The sequence below is a fragment of the Panulirus ornatus genome, chromosome 2, assembly GCF_036320965.1.
Source record: "Panulirus ornatus isolate Po-2019 chromosome 2, ASM3632096v1, whole genome shotgun sequence".
NCBI classification, from domain to species: domain Eukaryota; kingdom Metazoa; phylum Arthropoda; class Malacostraca; order Decapoda; family Palinuridae; genus Panulirus; species Panulirus ornatus.
In genome coordinates, this window is record NC_092225.1 from 33,068,684 (window position 1) to 33,080,797 (window position 12,114).

General features: G+C 42.3%; 1 protein-coding gene across 1 annotated transcript in view; it reads left to right on the plus strand.

Annotated features, from left to right (window-relative positions):
* LOC139756055 (ubiquitin carboxyl-terminal hydrolase 19-like) overlaps positions 1 to 12,114 on the plus strand; it is a 197,528-nt gene that overhangs the window by 121,326 nt on the left and 64,088 nt on the right. The window contains 1 exon segment of the mRNA XM_071675047.1: positions 864 to 977. Within this exon segment, the coding sequence (XP_071531148.1) occupies positions 864 to 977 (114 nt within the window).

The following is a 12,114-nucleotide window of genomic DNA, read 5'->3' on the forward strand; positions in this document are numbered from 1 at the left end:
TCCACAATTTAAACAGTGAACAATTCTTTAAGAGATGTAGAGATAGAGCAACCAGAGGACATAACATGAAATTAAGTAAGAATCTTGCTAAAAAGGATATAAAGAATACTTTAGTAATGAGTGGTGGATGAATGGAATAGAATGACTGATAGTAATGAGTGGTGGATGAATGGAATAGAATGACTGAGGACATGGTTAATGCAGATGACATACTAGAACTGATGAGGTTATATATCAGTAGAAAGTGTTCAAGTGATAGGGACCCATGGGTGTAAAACTCCGTCACTACTGTACATTTACATTTAGATAATTGCAATGGATGTGTTCTGAGATAGGATGCAGTTCATTCACTGCAATTTTGTGATTATGAGTGCTCTTTGTGGTGGATCGCTTGATTCACCGTAATGCTGCTATGGGCTTATATTTTCTTAGAAGCTGGATACACTTCACTCATTCTTTATCAATGGGGTACTTTAATTAGTAAGAGCATTCGTGTTCACTTCACCTCTTTCACTTGGAAATAGATGCTCCGACAAGTCTCATTTATATTCTTTCATATATGCAGGCTTCTTTGAGATGCAGCAAATACAAACTTATTCATGTGGGCAGAATAATTCTCTTGTTTATGGTAGATAGAAAAAGTACCTAACATTGATATGGAATTAAGAGTGAGGGCAGAATGACGAGTGCATATGGTGTGTCTTTGAATACATTTTCTTTCTTCTTAATTTAGACTGGGATATTTGTAAATTCTAAATGCATTTTTTTTACATGAAAAATATATTCTATGTCTGTTTGATAGTATTTTTATAACGGGAAATTAGATTTGAAGTAATGTTTAAATATTTTCTTTACCTGCACAGGTGTTTGAAATGTTTAAATCCAAGATACATAAAATATTTGCCAAGGGATCAACACTCTCATCAGTTATCCCCAGTGATACTCTTATGGCCTTCGAAGTTTACAGTCCACAGCAGGTAGGTAATTTGTTTTCTTGTAGATTGATAGTTTTATGTAATGTTGTATTCTGCATTTAGGGTGCAGCATGTAAGATCTTCGTTAAACTATTTCATTACTTACCACACATTCAGGAATATAAATCCCATTAGCAGTGATGGAAAGATAATGTGAAATAGTTCTGTATGTTTCTTCTGATTTTAACTTAAAGTTGTGCAAAATTCTTATTTAACCTTCCTGCTAGAATGAACATAATTGTAAAATCACAAGAGGAAGGTTATGTGTATTAAAGATGAGGTGCCCATATGTAGGTATCTATCCCTAAGGTTTTGACTTCATATGGTTTGAATGGAAGACTTTTTATGTTAGCTGAGATGGCATGGGCAGCTGAACCCCCAATCAAGGATGTTTTGGATCTGAGTGAAATGAAGCTCAAAGGTGAATTGGAAGAATGGTTTGGAAATGTCTTAGAAGTAAAGTTAGGGGTTGTTGAGAGGACAAAAGCTAAGGAAGGAGTAGCACTACTGCTGAAGCAGGAGTTGTGGGAGTGTGTGATAGAGTGTAAGGAAGTAAATTCAAGATTGATGTGGGTAAAACTGAAAGTGGATGGAGAGAAATGGGTGATTATTGGTGCTTCTGCACCTCGTCATGAGAAGAAAGATCTTGAGAGGCATGTGTTTTGGGAGCATCTGAGTGAGTGTGTCAGCAGTTTTGGTGCACGAGTCCAGGTATTATTGATGGGTGATATAAATGCGAAGTTGAGTAATGTGTCAGTTAAGGGTATAAGTGGTGTACATGGGGTATTCAGTGTTCTGAATGAAAATGGTGAAGAGTCTGTGGATATGTGTGCTGCGCAAAGACTGGTGATTGAGAATACCGGGTTTGATTTTCCAAAAGAAGGAACAGAGAAGGGGGCCAGGTGAGGATATTCCCTCAAAGGCCCAGTCCTCTGTTCCTGACGCTACCTTGCTAATGCGGGAAATGGCGAATAGTATAAAAGAAAAGAAAGATATATATATATGTTAGCTGGAGAGATGGTCATAGGGCTTTGTTAGATTACATGTTAATTTATAGGCATGTAAGAGAGAGACTTTTGAATGTTAATGTGCTGAGAGGGGCAGCTGGTGGAATGTCCGATTATTATCTTGTGGAGGCAAAGTTGAAGATTTGTAAAGGTTTTCAAAAACAAAGAATGTCAGGATGAAGAGAGTGGTGAGAGTAAGTGAGCTCGGAAAGGAGACGTGAGGAAGTAGAGTAGCAGAATATGAAAACAAATGACATGAGGGGAGTGGATGAGGTATGTGATGTATTTAGGGAAGCAGTGATGACATGTGCAAGAGATGCATGTGGTATGAGAAAGGTTGGAGGTGGGGAGATTAGAAAGGGTAGTGAGTGGTGGGATGAAGAAGTAAAGTTGTAGGTGAAAGAGAAAAGAGTAAGCATTTGGACAGTACTTACAAGGAAGAGTGCAACTGACTGGGAGATGTAAAAGAGAAAGCGGCAGGAGGTCATGAGGAAGGTGCAAGGGTTGAAAAAGAGGGCGAATGAGAGTTAGGGTGAGAGAGTAGCATTGAACTTTAGGGAGAAACTTTTTATCAAGGATGTAAGGGATGTGTGTGAGTAGGAAGGGAGGAGGGGTTGTTTAATTTGATTATGGATGGGGTGGTTAGAGGTAAATGCAAGAGTTTTAGAGAGGTGGGATAAGTTTGCAGTCTTTTGGGAATGAGTGGGTCTGGGAAGTGAGTTGTTTTTGTTCACCGGTGATACAGCTCAAGTGGCTGATTTGAGTGAGAAACTGCAGAAGTTGGTAACTGAGTTTGGGAAAGTGTGTGAAAGGAGAAAGTTGAGAGTAAATGTGAATAAGAGCAAGGTTAGTCAGTTTAGTAGGTTTCAGGGACAGGTTAATTGGGATGCAAAATTTGAATGGAGAAAAATTGGAGGAAATGAAGTGTTTTAGATATCTGGGAGTAGACTAAGCAACAAATGGAACCATGGAAGCAAAAGCAAGTTACAGGGTATGGGAGGAGGCATAGGTTCTGGGAGCATTGAAGAATCTGTGGAAGGAGAGAAGATTATCTCAGAGCAAAAATGGGTATATTGGAAGGAATAGTAGCTCCAACAGTATTTTATGGTTGCAAGGCATGGGCTATAAATAGGGTTGTAGGGAGGAAGGTAGATGTGTTGGAAATGAAATGTTTAAGGACATTATGTGGTGTGAGGTGATTTGATTGAGTAAGTAATGAAAGGGTAAGAGAGAGATGTGTTGAAATGAAAAGAGTGTGGTTGAGAGAGCAGAAGAGGGTGTGTTGAAATGCTTTGGACATATGGAAAGAATGAGTGAGGAAAGATTGATGAAGAGGATATATGTGTTTGAGTTGGAGGGAATAAGGAGAAGTGGGAGACCAAATTAGAGGTGGAAGGATGGAGTAAAAAGTATTTTAAGTGATCTGGGCCTGAACATACAGGAGGGTGAGAGGTGTGCAAGGAATAGGTGAATTGGAATGATGTGGTATATTGGGGTCATTGTGTTGTCAGTGAACTGAACCAGGGCATTTGAAATGTCTGGTGTAAACCATGGAAAGGCCTTAGGGACCTGGATGTGTATAGGGAGCTGTTGTTCCGGTGCATACACATGACAGCTGGTGACTGAGTGTAAACGAATGTGGCCTTTTTTTGTCTGTTTTCCTGGTGCTACCTCGCTGAAGCAGGAGGTGGCGATGCTGTTTCCTGTGGGGTGGGATAGCGCTGGGAATGGATGAAGGCAAGTATTAATGTTTTTTTTTTCTTTTTTGCTTTGTCGCTGTCTCCCGCATTTGCGAGGTAGCGCAAGGAAACAGACGAAAGAAATGGCCCAACCCACCCCCATACACATGTATATACATACGTCCACACACGCAAATATACATACCTACACAGCTTTCCATGGTTTACCCCAGACGCTTCACATGCCCTGATTCAATCCACTGACAGCACGTCAACCCCGGTATACCACATCAATCCAATTCACTCTATTCCTTGCCCTCCTTTCACCCTCCTGCATGTTCAGGCTCCGATCACACAAAATCTTTTTCACTCCATCTTTCCACCTCCAATTTGGTCTCCCACTTCTCCTTGTTCCCTCCACCTCCAACACATATATCCTCTTGGTCAATCTTTCCTCACTCATTCTCTCCATGTGCCCAAACCATTTCAAAACACCCTCTTCTGCTCTCTCAACCACTCTCTTTTTATTTCCACACATCTCTCTTACCCTTACGTTGCTTACTCGATCAAACCACCTCACACCACACATTGTCCTCAAACATCTCATTTCCAGCACATTCATCCTCCTGCGCACAACTCTATCCATAGCCCACGCCTCGCAACCATACAACATTGTTGGAACCACTATTCCTTCAAACATACCCATTTTTGCTTTCCGAGATAATGTTCTCGACTTCCACACATTCTTCAAGGCTCCCAGGATTTTCGCCCCCTCCCCCACCCTATGATCCACTTCCACTTCCATGGTTCCATCCGCTGCCAGATCCACTACCAGATATCTAAAACACTTTATTTCCTCCAGTTTTTCTCCATTCAAACTTACCTCCCAATTGACTTGACCCTCAACCCTACTGTACCTAATAACCTTGCTCTTATTCACATTTACTCTTAACTTTCTTCTTTCACACACTTTACCAAACTCAGTCACCAGCTTCTGCAGTTTCTCACATGAAACAGCCACCAGCGCTGTATCATCAGCGAACAACAACTGACTCACTTCCCAAGCTCTCTCATCCACAACAGACTTCATACTTGCCCCTCTTTCCAAAACTCTTGCATTTACCTCCCTAACAACCCCATCCATAAACAAATTAAACAACCATGGAGACATCACACACCCCTGCCACAAACCTACATTCTCTGAGAACCAATCACTTTCCTCTCTTCCTACACGTACACATGCTTTACATCCTCGATAAAAACTTTTCACTGCTTCTAACAACTTGCCTCCCACACCATATATTCTTAATACCTTCCACAGAGCATCTCTATCAACTCTATCATATGCCTTCTCCAGATCCATAAATGCTACATACAAATCCATTTGCTTTTCTAAGTATTTTTCCCATACATTCTTCAAAGCAAACACCTGATCCACACATCTACCACTTCTGAAACCACACTGTTCTTCCCCAATCTGATGCTCTGTACATGCCTTCACCCTCTCAATCAATACCCTCCCATATAATTTACAAGGAATACTCAACAAACTTATACCTCTGTAATTTGAGCACTCACTCTTATCCCCTTTGCCTTTGTACAATGGCACTATGCACGCATTCCGCCAATCCTCAGGCACCTCACCATGAGTCATACATACATTAAATAACCTTACCAACCAGTCAATAATACAGTCACCCCCTTTTTTAATAAATTCCACTGCAATATCATCCAAACCTGCTGCCTTGCCGGCTTTCATCTTCCGCAAAGCTTTTACTACCTCTTCTCTGTTTACCAAATCATTTTCCCTAACCCTCTCCCTTTGCACACCACCTCGAGCAAAACACCCTAAATCTGCCACTCTATCATCAAACACATTCAACAAACCTTCAAAATACTCACTCCATCTCCTTCTCACATCACCACTACTTGTTATCACCTCCCCATTTGTGCCCTTCACTGAAGTTCCCATTTGCTCCCTTGTCTTACGCACTTTATTTACCTCCTTCCAGAACATCTTTTTATTCTCCCTAACATTTAATGATACTCTCTCACCCCAACTCTCATTTGCCCTCTTTTTCACCTCTTGCACCTTTCTCTTGACCTCCTGCCTCTTTCTTTTATACATCTCCCACTCAATTGCATTTTTTCCCTGCAAAAATCGTCCAAGTGCCTCTCTCTTCTCTTTCACTGATAATCTTACTTCTTCATCCCACCACTCACTACCCTTTCTAATCAACCCACTTCCCACTCTTCTCATGCCACAAGCATCTTTTGCGCAATCCATCACTGATTCCCTAAATACATCCCATTCCTCCCCCACTCCCCTTACTTCCATTGTTCTCACCTTTTCCCATTCTGTACTCAGTCTCTCCTGGTACTTCCTCACACAAGTCTCCTTCCCAAGCTCACTTACTCTCACCACCCTCTTCACCCCAACATTCACTCTTCTTTTCTGAAAACCCATACAAATCTTCACCTTAGCCTCCACAAGATAATGATCAGACATCCCTCCAGTTGCACCTCTCAGCACATTAACATCCAAAAGTCTCTCTTTCGCGCGCCTGTCAATTAACACGTAATCCAATAACACTCTCTGGCCATCTCTCCTACTTACATACGTATACTTATGTATATCTCGCTTTTTAAACCAGGTATTCCCAATCACCAGTCCTTTTTCAGCACATAAATCTACAAGCTCTTCACCATTTCCATTTACAACACTGAACACCCCATGTATACCAATTATTCCCTCAACTGCCACATTACTCACCTTTGCATTCAAATCACCCATCACTATAACCCAGTCTCGTGCATCAAAACCACTAACACACTCATTCAGCTGCTCCCAAAACACTTGCCTCTCATGATCTTTCTTCTCATGCCCAGGTGCATATGCACCAATAATCACCCATCTCTCTCCATCAACTTTCAGTTTTACCCATATTAATCGAGAATTTACTTTTTTACATTCTATCACATACTCCCACAACTCCTGTTTCAGGAGTAGTGCTACTCCTTCCCTTGCTCTTGTCCTCTCACTAACCCCTGACTTTACTCCCAAGACATTCCCAAACCACACTTCCCCTTTACCCTTGAGCTTCGTTTCACTCAGAGCCAAAACATCCAGGTTCCTTTCCTCAAACATACTACCTATCTCTCCTTTTTTCACATCTTGGTTACATCCACACACATTTAGACACCCCAGTCTGAGCCTTCGAGGAGGATGAGCACTCCCCGCGTGACTCCTTCTTCTGTTTCCCATTTTAGAAACTTAAAAGTACAAGGAGGGGAGGATTTCTGGCCCCCCGCAGACATGTACATGCGTATATATGTACATGTTGTGCTTGTGTGTATATGTTTGTGTGTGTGTGTGTTGATATGTATGTATATGTGCTTGTATGGGCATTTATGTGTATATGAGTGGATGGGACATTCTTTTGCTGTTTCCTGGCACTCCCTCACTGACATGGGAAACAGCGATTGAATATTATACTGATAATATGTTGAAGGTTTGTTGAATGTGTTTGATGATAGTGTGGCAGATATAGGGTGTTTTGGTCGAGGTGGTGTGCAAAGTGAGAGGGTTTGGGAGAATGATTTGGTAAATAGAGAAGAGGTAGTAAAAGCTGTGCGGAAGATGAAAGCCAGCAAGGCGGCGAGTTTGGATGGTATTGCAGTGGAATTTATTAAAAAAGAGGGTGACTGTATTGTTGACTGGTTGGTAAGGTTATTTAATGTATGTATGACTCATGGTGAGGTGTCTGAGGATTGGCGGAATGCTTGCATAGTGCCATTGTACAAAGGCAAAGGGAATAAAAGTGAGTGCTCAAATTACAGAGGTATAAGTTTGTTGAGTATTCCTGGTAAATTATATGGGAGGGTATTGATTGAGAGGGTGAAGGCATGTACAGAGCATCAGATTGGGGAAGAATAGTGTGGTTTCAGAAGTGGTAGAGGATGTGTGGATCAGGTGTTAGCTTTAAAGAATGTATGTGAGAAATACTTAGAAAAGCAAATGGATTTGTATGTAGCATTTATGGATCTGGAGAAGGCATATGATAGAGTTGATAGAGATGCTCTGTGGAAGGTATTAAGAATATATGGTGTGGGAGGCAAGTTGTTAGAAGCAGTGAAAAGTTTTTATCGAGGAAGTAAGGCATATGTACGTGTAGGAAGAGAGGAAAGTGATTGGTTCTCAGTGAATGTAGGTTTGCGGCAGGGGTGTGTGATGTCTCCATGGTTGTTTAATTTGTTTATGGATGGGGTTGTTAGGGAGGTGACTGCAAGAGTTTTGGAAAGAGGGTCAAGTATGCAGTCTGTTGTGGATGAGAGAGCTTGGGAAGTGAGTCAGTTGTTGTTTGCTGATGATACAGTGCTGGTGGCTGATTCATGTGAGAAACTGCAGAAGCTGATGACTGAGTTTGGTAAAGTGTATGAAAGAAGAAAGCTGAGAGTAAATGTGAATAAGAGCAAGGTTATTAGGTACAGTAGGGTTGAGGGACAAGTCAGTTGGGAGGTTAGTTTGAATGGAGAAAAACTGGAGGAAGTGAAGTGTTTTAGATATCTGGGAGTGGATTTGGCAGCGGATGGAACCATGGAAGCGGAAGTGAATCATAGGGTGGGGGAGGGGGCGAAAGTTCTGGAAGCGTTGAAGAATGTGTGGAAGTCGAGAACATTATCTCAGAAAGCAAAAATGGGTATGTTTGAAGGAATAGTGGTTCCAACAATGTTATATGGTTGCGAGGCGTGGGCTATGGATAGAGTTTTGCAGAGGAGGGTGGATGTGCTGGAAATGAGATGTTTGAGGACAATATGTGGTGTGAGGTGGTTTGATCGAGTAAGTAATAATAAGGAAGAGAGATATGAGGTAATAAAAAGAGTGTGGTTGAGAGAGCAGAAGAGGGTGTTTTGAAATGGTTTGGTCACATGGAGAGAATGAGTGAGGAAAGATTGATCAAGAGGATATATGTCTCAGGTGGAGGGAGCGAGGAGAAGTGGGAGACCAAATTGGAGGTGAAAAGATTGATTGAAAAAGATTTTGAGTGATCGGGGCCTGAACATGCAGGAGGGTGAAAGGCATGCAAGGAATAGAGTGATTTGGAATGATGTGGTATGCCGGGGTCGACGTTATGTCAATGGATTGAACCAGGGCATGTGAAGCGTCTGGGGTAAACCATGGAAATTTCTTTGGGGCCTGGATGTGGAAAGGGAGCTGTGGTTTCAGTGCATAATACATGACAGCTAGAGACTGAAGGTGAACGAATGTGGCCTTTGTTGTCTTTTCCTAGCGCTACCTCGTGCACATGCGGGGGGAGGGGGGGTTGTTATTTCATGTGTGGCGGGGTGGCGATGGGAATGAATAAAGGCTGACAGTACGAATTATGTACATGTGTATATATGTATATGTCTGTGTGTGTATATATATGTATACGTTGAGATGTATAGGTATGTAAATGTGCGTGTGTGGACGTGTATGTATATACATAAGTATATGGGTGGGTTGGGCCATTTTTTCGTCTGTTTCCTTGCGCTACCTCGCTAATGTGGGAGACAGCAATAAAGCAAAATAATAATGATGATAGTATTTTTATTTATTTATTTGTTTTGCTTTGTTGCTGTCTCCTACATTAGCGAGGTAGCACAGGGAAACAGATGAAAGAATGGCCCAACCCACCCACATGCACATGTATATACATACACGTCCACACATGCAAATATACATACCTATACATCTCAACACATACCTATATATACACACACAGACATATACATACATACACATGTACATAATTCATACCGTCTACCTTTATTCATTCCCATCGCCACCCCACCACACATGAAATAACAACCCCCTCCCCTCTCATGTGTGCATGGTAGCACTAGGAAAAGACAACAAAGGCCCCATTCATTCCCAGTCAGTCTCTAGCTGTCATGTAATAATGCACTGAAACCACAGCTCCCTCTCCACATCCAGGCCCCACAGAACTTTCCGTGGTTTATCCCAGACACTTCACATGCCCTGATTCCATCCAATGACAGCACATCGGCCCCGGTATACCACATTGTTCCAATCACTCTATTCCTTGCATGCCTTTCACCCTCCTGCATGTTCAGGCCCCGATCACTCAAAATCTTTTTCACTTCATCTTTCCACCTCCAATTTGGTCTCCCACTTCTCCTCGTTCCCTCCAAATTCTGACACATATATCCTCTTGGTCAATTTTTCCTCACTCATTCTCTCCATGTGACCAAACCATTTCAAAACACCCTCTTCTGCTCTCTCAACTACACTCTTTTATTACCACACATCTCTCTTACCCTTTTATTACTTACTTGATCAAACCACCTCACACAACATAATGTCTTCAAACATTTCATTTCCAGCACATCCACCCTCCTCCGCACAACTCTATGTATAGCCCACGCCTTGCAACCATATAACATTGTTGGGACCACTATTCCTTCAAACATACTCATTTTTGCTTTCTGAGATAATGTTCTCGACTTCCACACATTCTTCAACGCTCCCAGAACTTTCGCCCCCTCCCCCACCCTATGATTCACTTCCGCTTCCATGGCTCCATCCGCTGCCAAATCCACTCCCAGATATCTAAAACACTTTACGTCCTCCAGTTTTTCTCCATATATACTTTATCGCTGTTTCCTGTGTTAAGCTAGGTAGTGCAAGGAAACAGATGAGGAATGGCCCATCCACTCATATACACATTTTTTTTTTTTTTTTTTTTTTTTTTTTTATACTTTGTCGCTGTCTCCCGCGTTTGCGAGGTAGCGCAAGGAAACAGACGAAAGAAATGGCCCACCCCCCCCCCCCATACACATGTACATACACACGTCCACACACGCAAATATACATACCTACACAGCTTTCCATGGTTTACCCCAGACGCTTCACATGCCTTGATTCAATCCACTGACAGCACGTCAACCCCAGTATACCACATCGCTCCAATTCACTCTATTCCTTGCCCTCCTTTCACCCTCCTGCATGTTCAGGCCCCGATCACACAAAATCTTTTTCACTCCATCTTTCCACCTCCAATTTGGTCTCCCTCTTCTCCTCGTTCCCTCCACCTCCGACACATATATCCTCTTGGTCAATCTTTCCTCACTCATTCTCTCCATGTGCCCGAACCATTTCAAAACACCCTCTTCTGCTCTCTCAACCACGCTCTTTTTATTTCCACACATCTCTCTTACCCTTACGTTACTTACTCGATCGAACCACCTCACACCACACATTTTCCTCAAACATCTCATTTCCAGCACGTCCATCCTCCTGCGCACAACTCTATCCATAGCCCACGCCTCGCAACCATACAACATTGTTGGAACCACTATTCCTTCAAACATACCCATTTTTGCTTTCCGAGATAATGTTCTCGACTTCCACACATTTTTCAAGGCTCCCAAAATTTTCGCCCCCTCCCCCACCCTATGATCCACTTCCGCTTCCATGGTTCCATCCGCTGACAGATCCACTCCCAGATATCTAAAACACTTCACTTCCTCCAGTTTTTCTCCATTCAAACTCACCTCCCAATTGACTTGACCCTCAACCCTACTGTACCTAATAACCTTGCTCTTATTCACATTTACTCTTAACTTTCTTCTTCCACACACTTTACCAAACTCAGTCACCAGCTTCTGCAGTTTCTCACATGAATCAGCCACCAGCGCTGTATCATCAGCGAACAACAACTGACTCACTTCCCAAGCTCTCTCATCCCTAACAGACTTCATACTTGCCCCTCTTTCCAAAACTCTTGCATTTACCTCCCTAACAACCCCATCCATAAACAAATTAAACAACCATGGAGACATCACACACCCCTGCCGCAAACCTACATTCACTGAGAACCAATCACTTTCCTCTCTTCCTACACGTACACATGCCTTACATCCTCGATAAAAACTTTTCACTGCTTCTAACAACTTGCCTCCCACACCATATATTCTTAATACCTTCCACAGAGCATCTCTATCAACTCTATCATATGCCTTCTCCAGATCCATAAATGCTACATACAAATCCATTTGCTTTTCTAAGTATTTCTCACATACATTCTTCAAAGCAAACACCTGATCCACACATCCTCTACCACTTCTGAAACCGCACTGCTCTTCCCCAATCTGATGCTCTGTACATGCCTTCACCCTCTCAATCAATACCCTCCCATATAATTTACCAGGAATACTCAACAAACTTATACCTCTGTAATTTGAGCACTCACTCTTATCCCCTTTGCCTTTGTACAATGGCACTATGCACGCATTCCGCCAATCCTCAGGCACCTCCCCATGAGTCATACATACATTAAATAACCTTACCAACCAGTCAACAATACAGTCACCCCCTTTTTTAATAAATTCCACTGCAATACCATCCAAACCTGCTGCCTTGCCGGCTTTCATCTTCCGCAAAGCTTTTAC